Genomic DNA, 15,887 nt, shown 5'->3' with positions numbered 1-15,887 from the left:
TTACATCTTTGTCCTTTGAATGGTACAGTTCAGAGAATTAAGCGGTCGCTTACGTATGTGAAGACTGCTACATACTGAGATAACACACACACAGTCATAAACAGTCTCCTGTTACATACAGAAGCTGTAAATGTAAATCATCACCTAGAAGACAATTCCCATCATCAATACAGTCATTCGTTTTAATGTCTAGTAAACAACTGGTCAGAGAATGCTGATTTTGATGTTAACACTGACATCACTACATAGGCTGCAAAAGGATTAAGGAAAACAAGGAAAGGTTTCATATAGAGTCTGTTCAGCTTTTCAACTTATATCACCAATCAACAGAGAAGAGTTCTGAAACTATGTCACCATGTTCCTTGCTCAGGTAGCACAGAACAACAAATACTAGGAAATAAACAAGCATGTTCAATAATTTATTTATCTTGTATACAACACATTTTACAAATTAAGTATTAAAATGTATACTTTTCTTTTCACTTCATCACTGTTCATCATAGAAAAAGTCTTCACAAAAATACATCTCATCAATCTGATGAAATTAGCATCTGCTAGGAGTTTTGTAGCACCCTATGAACAGCATACCTTCCAGAAGGTACATGTCAATTCACATGGCTGTGATCTCTCAAATTCCACTTGCATCTTCTATCTTTTGCACTTGACATTATGCCTTAAAGAACACAGAAATTCAGAATTACAAACATCATCTGACATGCTCTACATATGAAAAGAAGAGACATATGTATCATGAAAAGAGGAGGGTACATTATGCATAAAAACGTAATATTCGATGAAGCAGAAGGAATGACTTTCACTTTTATAGTCAACTTAACAGGTACTCATCAATGAATTTCATCCATGACACAAAGTGAATTAAACTGAACATGTAGTTGGTTGAGGCACTATGCTACATGCAGGATCGAATCAGGATGAGGTGGATATTTTCAATTTACCTAATCTATTCAGCCACACTTAGGCCCTGGGGTCAACTCAGCCTCTAACAGAAATGAGTACCAGAAATATTCTTGGGGGTAAAGGGCAGCTGGCACGTAAGGCTGACAACCTTACCGCCATCTACGAGCTGATTGTCTAGAAAATGTGGGAGCCTCAACGTATCACAACCCTATGGGCCTCCGCGGCCTGTTACAAGGATACCTTTACTTTTTACTTTTACACTAGAAATAAGTCATTCGATTCTGTCACTTTCCAACTACCAGCAAACAAAAGTGTACCTTTGGCTGAGCACTACCAGCTATACAAGCCAACAACTACTCCATAAGAGCAAGTTAACTAGAATAAAAGAGGTTCTGAATAAGTTGCCACCATATATGCACACATCAAGGTTGACATAAAGAAGTTCTTTATATATAATTTACAGAATTTTGTCTCATATGACCAAAGATCAAGCAACTTTGCCACTTTGCTGCTGCTTGTTTTAAAATGCAAGTCTTTTGTGCAACATATCTCAGTGACTGCTGAGGTGAATACTGCAGCCTATATTCTATTGCAATAACTTTCTCTTTACTAAGCATACGAGGGGGTACCCAAAAGAAACCGAACTTATTTTTTTTTAAACTTATTTATTCAAATTTTAAGCACAAACTTTCAATACCCTTCAAAGTACTCTCCACTTACACTAATACACTTGTCTAGTCTTTTATTCCATTATTCAAAACATTGTCTAAATTCATCTTTTGAGATGCTTGACAGCGCCTCCGTCGTTTTTTTCCTTCACCTCAGCAACATCAGCAAAACGCTGAAAAAAAGTTTTGATCATTTCGGGACCCTTCTTTCAAAGCACAGCATGCGTCCACGCGACCTTGTTTTTGTTCAGCAGTCAGCAGTCATGCATCCTCAAGGTTAGGTTGGCATTAAGAGAGAAAAGGTTTCAAAGGGCACATCAGAACACCCACACCCCACAATTAAATTGGCAGAATTAAACCCAATAAAGGTAGGTTTCCATTCCGGAACATACTCTCAAAGGTTCATTGTGTGTTTATACTTTAATAATATCAAATTAATCTCTACAAACAGATCATGATAAATTTCCAAAACTTAAAATTTCCTGTGTGGTACTCAGAAGAAAATGTGTCAAACTTTATGTATTTTTTTATTGCTAGTAGGGTGGGACTAAGTCCCTTGTACTGTGGCCATTTCTGGCCTATTCTACCAGCCCCAGATGATAGGTGAGGGTGATTGTGGAGCAATTGGAGGAATGAAGATTGGCAGGGGAAACCAAAGTACTTGAAGGTGCCACTTTGTCCACCACAAATCCCACCTGACCAGACCCGGGCCGCCACGATGGGAAGCCAGCGACTAACCGCTTGAGCTATGGGGCAGCCCCACATTTTATGTAAGTAACTGCAACATTTATCAAAACTGAAAAATTCAGTCATAGTGTTCTTAGTTTTAATTTTGGTTAAGATAATCTGAACAAAAATTCTACTGCAATATGGACTTTCAGAATTTTACACTGCATGGCACTAGGCCATCCCCCCCCCCCACACACACACTCTTTGAAGATATTTGCAAGACCAAATGATGCAGATTTCAGCACAGAAATGGCAATGGCTGTTTTAAACTGAGTTACTGAAAACTGTGTAATGCACAGTGAACCCCCTACTTGACATTTATTTCAAGAGAAGTGAATTTGAACACTAAACCTAAGAAAACCTTAAATGGGGATAATTTAATGACATACCGACTTTGGACCATAATAACTGAACACTAAATGAGAGAAAACCTTAAATCAGGGAACAGTAAATGGGCGTTCCACTACAATGATAACTAAACAAACTGTTTTAACAGAACTGTTCACATTCCAGGTAAATTTTATTACCCTCTTCTAGATTTACAGCGGTTGAAAAAAATAATGGAAACACTAGAGATACAACGTACTGTACACATTTATTTATTAATTTTGTGCTGGACCACCATTTGCCTTCAACACAACCATAAAGCTTCTTCGGACAGACTTGTACAAGTGTTGAACAGTCTCTAGTGGAATATTATACCATTCTTCTCGAAGAACAACTTCATGTTGCTTTAGAGATGTTGGAAGTGGGAATCTGTTCTTCACACTAGTCTCCAAAACTAACCAGAGTCATTCAATGATGTTCAGATCTGGTGATTGTGCTGGCCAGGAAAGATGTTGAAGTTCACCTTCATGCTCTTCAAACCACAGCTGAACAGTTCCAGCTGCGTGAATGGGGGTATTGTTGTCTTGGAAAACTGTATCATTCAGAAATAACATCTGAATCATGGGATTGATGCACCTGATTACCCAACCTCTCCACATACTTTCTTGCAGTATTTTGGCCACGAAGGATAATAGTAGGACCAACAAAGCCCAAACCATCACAGAACCTCCACTGTGTTTCACTACTGGAAACATTCATTTCAGATTGTAGGCTTTCTTGGGTATTCTCAAAACATAAACTCTTCATGATGTATGGAACAGTGTGAAGGATGACTCATTTCACCATATCACTTGTGTATTTCCAGTTGTCTGATGTCCATGTTTTATGGTCGTGACACCATTGTTTATGAATCTGAGCAATTCTTTCAATAATCTGAGGTTTAGCAATTGCAGCCGTTCCATGGATGCTGGAAGCTCACGTCAAATAGTTTTTGTCGATAGAGGATCTTCAAGATGAATATCCAGTTCTGCTGTCCTGTCATCTGTGGTGCAGTATTGCTGTGATTTTCTGAAACATGCCTTCTCAATGTACGATGATCTCTTTCTGTGAATGACAATTTTCACCCACTGTTCCTCGTTGCTGATGTTGTCTTCCCATAATTCGTGTATGCTGACATGGCCTTAGAAATTGTCACTGCCCATACACCTAATAATGTGGAAGTTTTTGTCACCAAAGATTGATGCCCTTTCAAAATCGGACAAGTCTCCAATTTCCTGATTCTTTCACATGGACTGTCACTCAACAAAACCACTAATGCACTGATACGAACACTATAGTGTGTAAAAAAACAGAAGAAGAGCATTCAGTGTTTCCAATTGAAGTTATTCCGATGTATCCAACACAAATTCTATTGCTCAGTTTCTTCGTTTTTCATTATTTTATCCATGCTCCTGTATGTATAAGATAACAGAAACCCTCTCACTGGGGGATGAAGAGTGGAGAATAAGCAGACATCTACAATCAGTACCAAGGTCTGAAAACATACAAGCTTCATCTCCCTACATACTGCTGTCTTTGTTGCATGGTGCACAGGAACAAGAGTGCCTTTACTGACTGTAGAGGGAAACAAGCTGAAAAAATTTCAAGTCCACAATGAAATAAGTCTGCATATGATTTCAGCTCCTCACCATTCTTCTTCTCAAAACTCAAGTCCTCGTGTATCTCCAGCATCTGTTTCGCAATGTCAGTTTTTGGAAGTCCAATTCCCTGGATACTGATTGGACCTGATGAACCAGCTGGCAAAAGTGATATCTGAAATATTAACCAATCAATAAAATGGCAAGGATCCACAATTTAAGTTTACCTATACATAAATGTTATTTTGCTTAAGTTCACGAGCAGGACAATTACAAAGTAAAGCATATTCCAGAGTATTCTCCATTTATGACTGTAGTTTGCAATGTAAAATTTAATCCAAACTCACATGTACCCGTATCTTATAAAATCCAGTGATTTCCAAAACTAGGAAGCTCAATAACAAATAACAGTGGAATGATACACATTTATGGCAGTCATATGAATTATTTGCACTAAAATAAAACTGTGTCAAAGTTCTTGTAACAAGCTTATACTACAAAAATATGTGCACATTATGAAATGTTTATATTGTTAATACCCATAATTTTGTCTAAAACATTCTTTATTCTGTGCATATTCAATGCAATAAAGAAAAACATAATACAGACTTTTTGCCACAGCCTGTTACACCAAACCTATTAATATCACTAAGACTTTCATAAAGCCTCCAACATAAAATTTCAACTAAATCTGACAGGAGTTTTAGAAATTCAAGAAGTAACAAGCAAAAAGGAAGAGTGGGGGGAAGGAGCTGGTAGGGAAGGAGAAAGACAAATATGTCCATAAGGCATTATTAATTTCTCCTACATTCAAAATGAAAANAAAAAAAAAAAAAAAAAAAAAAAGGCTCTTAGCTTTGCCATGCCTGTCTGCCTGTCTGTCCACATGTAACAATACAAGAACTGCACAACTGTTTTTCAAGAAATTTTATATTGAAGAGTGTTACTTAAATTCTTCACCACTTTCCAATTTTGGTGAAAATTGGGTAACAATAACAGACGCTTCTCATGAAGATGCACAAGCATTTTAGTGCCCACCCCAAGTTTCAGCCACAACATTTTTATTTAACTCAAATATATATCCAACACTGTAAACGATAAATTAAACATGTCTTTTATGTCCAATACATAATTTCTGCATGCCTTAGAGTGAGGTAACTGTACAGAGATGAGCAAATGCTATGGCAGAATAATTAACCAAAAGTCAGAAAATATGGATTTGTAAAGTCAGCTTGTCAGTGGGTCTATGGGCATTTTCTACATAAAAATGGAAGCTGTGTTATATACAGCAAATGAACAATAAATTGATTATTATGTCTTNTACTGAAAACCGTCGTAACACAACAATCAATAATACGTGTAAGTAACTCTAGGAGATACTTTTGCTACATGTTTCGGCCTTTAACGGCCATCATCAGGCAAATACATTAAACTTTTCGTTATTGAACTGCATGTCAAATATAGGATACAGTACTAAACTTCTAAGCATATACAATGGTATAAAATGATATGAGTGAATATAAAATATAAATTTAAAATAAAAAAAATACTTTCCTAATTGTTCTCAGCCTATTCTTCCTAGCCCCAAGATATTTATTCCCTGGTAAACACAAAACAAACTTCTGTGTTACAGATATACATTACCTTCGTTCTAGATGAAATTTTGGATTTTGGGCTGGCTTTAGGGCTCCTGGTCTTGGATATATGTGTTGAATCAAGGCCCTGTAACTGCCAGAAAATAGATGTGAACCTTGAGGACTGTTCCACTGACTCAGGATCAGGTCTGATGGCATGTTTATGAGTTATTAATAATGAAATTTCAGACTCTATGAAAAAAATATATATATATATTTGCTGAGCAACTGCCAAATGCTGAAGGAAGGGTCTGTACCATGGAATTTCAGTATATAAGAGATATGGTATCCTACACTCCCTCTACCAAAAAGTAAAAGCACATTACTTGGTATTTATTTGCAGTCTTATTCCTGCAACTTTCATAAATGTTTCAATGGCTTCGTGGTTATTACCGCATTTGTCATATATCACAACTGTTTCATTAATTACACATCATGTTGTGGCCTTATATGACCATCCTTAGGTATGTCTTCATGTTGCAAGAAGTTTCACTGTATCAACTCCCTATCAAAGATAGCACCAATTAAAATTAAAGGAAACTTGGAAATTAAAAATGAATTAAAATATTAAAACTGAAAAGGATAAAAATTCTTTTTTTAAGGATGTGCATTATGATGCATTTGTCGTCTATAATGCTTGAAGTCTTCATTCACCAACTAGAGACATCACATCTGATAAGCCTAGGCCAGTAAAAACATAACTGCACAAAAAATCTGCATATAACAAAGTACATCAGTCACAACCTACAAAGGACAGTTTCATCTGCTGTCATAAACATTAACATGCAAGACACACCAGCAATGACAAGAAGTTCTGGGAGGAAGAGCCTACTTTCCTTTGATATGACAGGCACCACAATGAAAATGACACATCCAACAATTCTTTTGTTATATGTATTTGTGGCCACAGGAACGTGTTTATCAGGCCACTGCCTAGCAATGACAGGGAGGGGATATTCACACAGATACAGAACAAGGTGATCTCATGAGCCTACTTTTATTTTCCTTTTTCAAAATAGGTAAAGCAGGTTAAAAACATTTTTAATTGCCTATTCATACACAATAATATAAAGGTCATCGCCTAGCAATGGCAGTAATGTGTTTACTGCTGTTGCCTAGCAGTGGCCGTCTCCTTTGTCTTTTGGGTGTGATACTAAGTGTTCTTGGGGCACGTGGTACCGTACTTGGTTGAGGCACTATGCTACAAGCCGGAAGGTCACAGGTTCTAGTCCTGATGAGGTCACTGGATTTTTTCAATTGACCTATTCGTTCCAGCTGCACTATGGCCCTGGAGTCAACTAAGCCTCTAAAAGAAATGAGTACCAGGAATATTCTTGGGGGTAAAGGGTGGCCGGCACATAAGGCAGACAACCTTGCTGCCATCTATGAGCTGATTGTCTAGAAAATGTGGGAACCTCAACATCTCACAACCCTATGGACCTCCATAGTCTGTTACAGGGATACCTTGACTTTTTTACTTACTAAGTGTTCTCTCCTCAGTCTGCCCTGATGTATTAGGCACATGTTCAAAATGGACAATATTGTTTCTAACTGAAAGGCAGGAGTTCCACTGCTCTGCTCAGTCACAAGCCAGCACTGAAAGGCTGAAATCTCCTCTTGTCGAAGAGGAGACCCCATTATTTCTAAAACATGTAAATGTTTAGGGCAGAACAAAAATCGTTTGGTTGTTATGCTTTGTGTTCTTTCCCCAGTCCAGTTTGATATATTATGTAGATGTTCAATACAAACAATATCCTGTCTCTGTGTGAGAGAAAGGAGAGGACAAGGTCTGCTCCGCTCAGAGTGCTAACACTGAAAGGCCAACCCTCCTGTTGTCAAAGAGGAGACACCATGCCTAGCAGCAGTATGAGGGGGACCTGGACAGGAAGATGACCGTGTAAGCCTACTTATGAAAGTAGGCTAAAAAATACATCAGACACCCAGAGACATCATATTGTTCATCCTCAAAATAAAAAAACTTAAATTCTCATCCACTTCAATTTTAAGCATATTTTAATTATTTTTCAACTTTCAACCTTCAATTAATTGTAATTGTAGAGTTCCTTGATAGGGAGTCAATATAATGAAACAACTTACAATATCAGATATACCTGAGGAAGGCCAGGCCAGATTGAAACATGTAGTACTGTGACATTATGCCTAAAAAGCACAATAGTGGAGGCAGAGATAGGTGTCCATTCCTAGACAACGGTTAGGTAATCACATTTCCACAGCAACAGATACAACTGAAGAAGCAATGCTTCCATTCACATGGCAACAAACCTCCAAAGCATAGTAACAGCGAAGAACGCAATAACTCTACTGTTGAAGGAGGTGATCTCCATACAGTTCAACCAGAACCTACCTTAGGGAGAGAACCAAATAATAGAAGGCAGAATATAGGAAGAGGAGGAGGAGGAGGAGGAGGAGGAGAAGTCGGAAGTCAGAAGTGAAGTCNAGTGTTATAATTGTTCATATAGTTATGAAGTGTTATAGTTACAGTAAGACTGTGTTACAACTAACTGTAGTCTCGCCTGGTGACTATCCAGTAAATCGATTCTTCTAATCCAGAACCCATTAATTACTTGTCATGTTACCAGGATTAGTGACAGTATGAATAACAAAACAAGTGAATGAAATAAGACAGTCCAGCAATAAGTATGCAGTCAGTGAAACATTTAATTAACCATTTCATGACGATCGCCACTTATATGCAGTGTGGCTGGTTTTTTAAATGTCGCTGATTGCTGCATATATGCAGCAACACAGACTCTCTAATTCTGACTTCAATTGAAGACTGTGTGTGTTTTCCAGCAAAAATTGAATTACTTAGCATTGTACATGAAATGTAGATGTAACTTTTGACATAAATACATGTACGGTCTTTGAAGCCTATGTTTGCTAAAATGTCCATACAACCTGTACAGAGGAAATATATTCAGGCTGTGTTTAGAGTCGTGATTATTGTTCCTACACACATACCTACTTCGATTAGCTTGGTGAAAACTGATACGGCACTCAGATAATCACATAGCTTTGACTGCAGAATGAATGGGGCTTTGTTCTGGGCTAGTAAACAAATAAGAGCGTGTGCATATGCCAGTCCATAACAGTTCACCAATACGGAGCAGAAAGTGCGAAGTGGCCGGGTGGAACAAAATGTCATACCAAGGTTACATGAAAGACATTTCATTGAAAGGGTTGCTNTCAAAGGGTTGCTCTTTCTGGAAAGAAATCAATGCCACGGAGGTGTGTGGTATGCAGCAAACATGGACGGAGGAGTGACTCGAGATTTCACTGTCAGGATTGTGATGTCGGGCTTTGTGTGGACAGATGTTTTGAAGCCTATCACACACAACTTAATTTCTAAGGTAATTCTGCATGATTAATTAAAAGTAGAGTATTTAATAGAAAAGTTATGTTTTATACAGAGCACAGTGTTTGTTTCCAGTTTTAAATTCTGTATTTCTAAAATTTTACGCCGTATTTCAAAAAATAATTGTGATCTTCAGACGAAAACATTGAAATTCTCTTTGACTTTATCCGACTGTATATTTTACAGTTATGGATGTAAATAAAAGAATTAAGAATTAAGAAATATCGCCGTGCTGTTTATAAAATCTAAAACTACTTTCTTTTCTGAATATGTTGATAATTTTTGCTTTGAAATTCCAATTTTCTTTGCTTTCACAGCAAATTTATAAAAGTTGTGCATTTCTGGTAAGAAAATTTAAATATCCTCCATCCTCCCAGTCAGGTTTACTTTAAATGCCATTCGTCACCTCAGGGTTAAAACAGTTGTATTCATAAGAATGAAAATGAATACTAAGTAACCAATCAATGCAACAGGGTGCTTAAATATAACATTAAGTAAAAGCATCCTTTACCTTCTGCTTTGCAGATGTTCTAGACTTTGGGCTAACTTCAAAGCTCCTAATCTTGGGTTCATGTAGTGAACTCAAACCCTGTAATGGACATAATACAGGTGTGTATCAGAGAAGTCACTAAAGAAATACACAACTTATCAACATGTAACACACAATGTTCAAATGCTATTATGAACATTTCCTGTATTTTTCTTCCATGTGTAGTGTGTTGTTGTATGTATCAAACCTGGAGATTATGATTCATAAAAAGAGGATATCAGCACATAAAGAATAATAAGACTGAGTGAAGTATGGCATGCATGTATAAAATTCCTAGCTCCTGTCACTCTAGTATGAAAGCCCTCACACATACATACAATTCTGTATATTATTTCTTACTGAAAACCGTCACAACACAACATCAATAACACTTGTAAGCAGCTCTAGAAGATAGCTTTGCTACATGTTTCAGCCTTCTATAAGGCCATCATCAGGCAAATACATTAAAACTTTCGTTATTGAATTGCATGTTAAATAAATGAATGAATGTATAAGGGGTGGGTCTTTTTGGCCCTTGCACCATGACCACAGTGATCTATTGTGCCTATGTTAAATATAAGTCACAGTGCTAAACTTCCAAGTATATACAATGGTATATAATGACGTGAGTGAATATAAATATAAATTAAAATAAAAGTTAAAATCTTAATTGATCAATTACATAGTCAAAAGTATAGTTAAAAATTGTATATGCGATGGTACTTGGAAGTTGGTAGTTGCAATCGTAATACATATAATACTTACACGGACATATTATTTACACAATAGCTCATATGGTGTTTCGAGGCCCATTGTTATGTTGTATGTTATTGCTTAATATTTGATACTATTTGACAGGTGACTCCATTCTGTAAATGTCTGATTTGATGGAGGGATGGATTACAGCTCAATAACTGATGCAAGTCTAAAGTTTTTCCTCTACACTAGCCTGTTCAGTATAGTGTATCTTGGAGAACACACAGTAATATGAATGACTATTGAAATAATAATAAAAGAATATTATTGGGAAAGACATCTGCAGACTTTATTCCCACCTGCAAACTATGAGAGTCGAAAGCACAGACTATGACACTGATCATCCTACCATATGAACAAACTCCATTCCAGTACTACCTTGATGCGTGGATCCAAGCGGTCGATAGGTGGCAGTGTGACATATCTGGACCAGCTTGGTGGGGAAGCAGGTGCTGACACCTGTCTCGAGGTTGTAGTCACTTTTGCAGCCACTGTCTGCTGTTCCTCCAGAGGCCTCAGAAACGTCTCACGACCTGATGTAATGCTACTCAACCTCCTGTTTAACATAGGCCATGTCCTTCTATCAGCAGCGCTGTGATAACCTCGAGACTCCAGTGTTGGTGTGGGGCCCAACACATGGTTTGCAGAGTGTAAACTCAAAGGTTTGGGTAAACTGACAATTTGGGACTCCCTGGGCTGTTTTACAGGGTCCACAGAAACTCCTGTTCTGGCTAACTGAGACATAACTGACTCATCACATTCAAGGCCTAGTTCAAGCATTGGAGAAACCAATGCCCTTCTTGCAGAACACCGTACGGATTTGGCAGACACACTCAGCATGCAATTAAGTTCAGAATCACAAATATCTGAGACAGGAATAAATGGTATATCAGCAGCTGCAAGTGTTGGAGTATTCATTCTTCTCTGTCCCTGCAACGATGCAGCATTACTGGGTCTTTGCTGCGATATATTTTCAGAGTAAAGGTGCAACAGTGGTTCCAAACTTCGTGAAACTTCTGACCACACATGAGAAAACAGCTGCTCCATAACACAGTCCTTCACTTTCTGCCGCAAGCTCTCTGTAGATATATCCTTAGTATAGCACATCACAGCGCTACCTTCAGCAGTGTTTGGTCTAGAATTATCATTCCTATTGCACCCATCATTCGGTTCCAGGTTCTCCTGGTATGATCCATGGCTTGCTATTACTTCCTCTTCTTCACTATCTCCATTATCCTCCAGCACAACACAAACTGCTTCATCTGATGTCACTTTGTCATCAACATGTATCTTCTTGTAGGGTGTCTGCAGCTGCAATGAACTGAAATCTATTCCAGCACCCCTCACCCTGAGACAGAAATGATAAAATAACATTAAGATTGAACTTCAATGTTCACATCCTCTTGTGTATTAATGTAATTAAAATTGCCTTTATATCCATCAACACAACAAATAACATGTATAATATATAACAACAAAATAATAGTTATTTATCATTGTAGTAACACAACTAGTTTCAGTTGCTTACATCACATTCAGGTGATCACAGTTTACATAAAAATTTAAAATCATAAAAATGGTATTGCTATTAAAATTCATTTGGAATTAGATACAATTTTATGTCACTATTAACATGACATTGACTGTTAATATTATATGTAATTAAAATCACATATTTAAAAGTTAAGTGTTTTGTTATATCGCAATTTATATATCACCAAGGTATGCACTTGTGGGTACATTACTTAGCTCAGTTGTTGTTCATATATTGTTAGGAAGGGTCTTGGTGTGCAATACTGTTGATACCAGTGGGTAGAGCAATGGGTTTTAAGTGATAATGTATTCCATTGTTTTATCTTGATGTTTCTGGTATTCCCTTCGTTTTGTTCGTCTGGATATAACGATTTCACGCAGCATGTAGTAGGTAGTTGGGTAAGATGTATTACAGGTATTTTGGTGATTACATATTACTAGTTTACTTTGTATATATATTATTAGTTGTGTTTCTCTTATTGGATGGTCCTTGCAATATTAAATTGTGGCATGTAGACCTGTTGCTAGGCAATGACCATAAAATAAATGACTATACAACAACTGTTGCTAGGTAACAATTCTGCAAACAGACATGAATGCAATAACTGCATTGAAACAGAGGAGCCATGTTTTCTAAGCAGTCTGACATGTGACACGTGTTTTCTGTGTGGTCTTCGCCATGCAACAATAGAAGGGCTGTGCTTTCTGTGCATGGTCTGTGCCAAGGGGATACAAGAGAATACAGGAGAGGGAATTGACTTGACTTGAGTTCCAAAGTTCCAGGGGAACAACAGTATGGCCAGAAGAAGAATTAAAAGACTTAGTGTGTGATTTTACATGTGATGTAGTACATCAATATCGGCAGCGTGTAATTTAGTGAGACCTATGTTATAAATCCATTGCCAGGAAATGGATAGTGAAGACTAGCGGGAACAGACTAAGAAGATTAGTGTGCAATTAATGTAATTGTGTAAATCAGCAACAGTGTAATAATTATTTGAAGTTATGACCTGTAGGTGGTTAATAAATCCAATTACCAATCCAAACCCCAACATTAGTCACTGATACACATGACATACCTATAGTGGGGGAATTTACTTCTCCAATCAAAGCACTCTTCTGCAACTTCCTTCTTCAGTTTATTCAAAGATTCTTCTCCATAAAAACATCTCTCCAACTCATCAATCAGTTCTTGTACCGTTCTTGTTGTTTCAACTTCAACATCCTATGAGAAAAAAATTAGTACTGTTCACATAGCTGCAATTCCATCTGAGGTTTTATAAAAACCTTGTCTGGTCTCATACAGTCCACAAATACCATTCTGAACTACATTTTTTTTTACAGTTCTTAAAGTAAAATTCAAGTAATATTAGAAGACAAAGAAAACAGTTGTCACATATATAAAACAAAGATTTTCATACGTACATCAGACCATGACATGAAGCTGGTAACACTGTTGCCAAACCCAGATGACTCAGTGCCATCTGAAAATTGCCAGGATCTTCCTTGGTCACCATCATCAGCAGAGTCAAACCTCAAAAATGTAGAGAGATTATTAGCAAGTTTTTTCATGAGGCTGTCTAATTAAAACTCCAAAAAGCAGCAATTTCAAAATTTCATGGTGCACATCCCACTTTCCCTCAGAGAACAATGTACAGCCCATTTTCCTTATATGAAAGGGCTAAGGGAAATTATAAAAATTCTAAATGTTATCAAAACATTTCATAGTGGAATTGATTTAATTTCCATCAGGAACATCATACCCCCCGCAGAAACCACTGGATGATCTCTGATAATTAGAAGCACTATGTCTTCCATTGCCGGTCACAGTAGCCGAGCGGTCTAAGGCATACACTGTTTTCGCTCGCTCGGAAGCCGGGATTATGGGTTCGAATCCCACTCAGGGCATGGATGTTTAGTTTGTGTGTGTGCGTTTTTCTATGTTTGTGTACAGGTAGAGGCCTTGCGACGAGCTGATCACCCGCCCAAGGAGTCCTGCCGTATGTGTAAGATCTAGAAAAAATGAAGTGAAAGGGGGAGTTTCATGGAGGTAGGCCTAGGCCCAAATGAGGGTTGTAGCGCCAATGAAAAAAAAAAATGTCTTCCATTATGAGATAACAAAAGAAAACAGCAAAAGCCACAATAATGTGGTGTATAGACCCACTGCTAAGTGATGACTCTGTAAACAGCGGCTGTTGCTATTGTTTTGTATGTGGTCTGTGTCAAGAAGTTATGACCGGGAGGTCTGGAACATAGTCAGTGGAAAGTGAGTTCAGTAAGGGAATCTGTGAAGAGGGAACTTGAGCCAGAGGCAGAGGAACAGCCACTGTTGGAGCCATTACCAGGAACACTACACTGTGTGCTCTAGTGCAGTGTTTCTCAACTGCCAGGCCACAGCCCAGTACCAGGTGCTGGCATCAATTATACCAGACCCTCATCTTATAGAAAAAAGAATTTACCGGACCACGGTCTGACAAAGGTTGAGAACCACTGCTCTAGTGAACTGTAAAGTGTGGAGATTAACGATGGCACTGTAACTGCTTGTAGTTCCAAGTTGTGTGTATAAGTGGTCAATAAATCTATTCACCAACTCAAACCTCATCTATAGTCACACATACTATGTGACAACTGGTGTCAGAAGTGGTCACATTGGACACTGCACTGGTTCTTGATTGTTATACCACCACACTAGAGAAATGGAACAAATCACAGAACAGATGATGGAACACCTCCTGGCCAAGGTAGCTGCCATGCAGGAAATGGCGATCTCTCACCATGAAAAAATGGACACCTCTCTAAGGGTAATGACAGCTGGCCAATAACTCCTAAAAGAATAAATGCTGACCAAGTTAGATGCCCATCATGAAAGGACAATGGCAAGGATTTACTACCAGCTACAGAAAATGGAAACCTGTCTAGGAAAGACAGAGGCCAGAGATTTGGAGGCAAATCCAGAAGAAATAAGAGTCCTAGTTGGAGCTTCAGGAAGTCTCTATGGAACAGGTAACAGTGAAAACTGTTTGAGCACTAAAGAAGCAGAATAGGGACCAGCATCTAGCTGCAGGGCACCGCCAAAAGGTGAAGAAATGGACCTAGGGCAATGGTGGGTCCCATTCAGGGTGAAGAGCATTAAAAAGGGAGCAATGAAGAATATAGACATGTTGCTAAGCAATGACTGTAAACAGCAGCTGCTGCTAGGTAATGCCCACAACATACACACATGCAACAATACACTGTGTTTTCTATATGGTCCATTGTTGGAGCCGTTACCAGGAAACGTCCAGTAACAGACAGAGAACACTAGACTATGTGTTCTAGTGAACTGTAAAGTGTGGAAATAGTGATAGTATTACATATATTTGTAGTTATGACCTGTAAAAGGTCAATAAATCTATTCACCAATTCAACCTCATCTATAGTCACACACACTATGTGACAAAAATTACGCTAAAATTAAAAAGTTATTTATATGATCAACATGTTACAGGCTTGGAAACTGTAGAAATCTAAAGAAGCACCAAAATTATAAATGGACAAATAAGAACAAGTGTTACAAATAAGATATCGTTTGATGGGAAAAGTGAGAGGTCTCATAATGAGAAGGATGTATTGGGATAAAGTTTAAGGTTTGGAAATGTGGGCAGACTGCCTCCAGTGGAAGCTTTTATGCAATAGTCAACATAAGTAACATAAACACAACCTAAAAATAACGTTTTTCAAGTTGACTATTTAATGACATTGTCAGTACCAAGACCATATAGTGAAGACAGGATGATAATT

The 15,887-nt window shown here is 37.8% G+C and overlaps 1 protein-coding gene across 4 annotated transcripts in view; it reads right to left on the bottom strand.

Annotated features, from left to right (window-relative positions):
- Nucleotides 1-410: 410 nt before the first annotated feature.
- Nucleotides 411-15,887, bottom strand: part of LOC111870179 — a 23,213-nt gene continuing 7,736 nt past the window's right edge. For 3 of the 4 annotated variants that reach the window (XM_023862253.2, XM_023862251.2, XM_023862252.2), the window contains exons 4-10: nt 13,533-13,641; nt 13,187-13,332; nt 10,953-11,922; nt 9,801-9,878; nt 5,924-6,007; nt 4,331-4,454; nt 411-673 (exon numbers count right to left, since the gene is read on the bottom strand). In XM_023862253.2, coding sequence (XP_023718021.1) covers nt 606-673; nt 4,331-4,454; nt 5,924-6,007; nt 9,801-9,878; nt 10,953-11,922; nt 13,187-13,332; nt 13,533-13,641 — 1,579 coding nt within the window. In that variant the 3' untranslated portion in view covers nt 411-605. The remainder of the gene's footprint in view (nt 674-4,330; nt 4,455-5,923; nt 6,008-9,800; nt 9,879-10,952; nt 11,923-13,186; nt 13,333-13,532; nt 13,642-15,887) is intronic. The other variant, XM_023862254.2, reaches the window with a different exon arrangement.

The sequence above is a fragment of the Cryptotermes secundus genome, unplaced genomic scaffold (genome assembly GCF_002891405.2).
Source record: "Cryptotermes secundus unplaced genomic scaffold, Csec_1.0 scaffold779, whole genome shotgun sequence".
In the NCBI taxonomy this organism is placed as follows: Eukaryota; Metazoa; Arthropoda; class Insecta; order Blattodea; family Kalotermitidae; genus Cryptotermes; species Cryptotermes secundus.
This window is presented reverse-complemented; position numbering and strand designations above follow the sequence as displayed.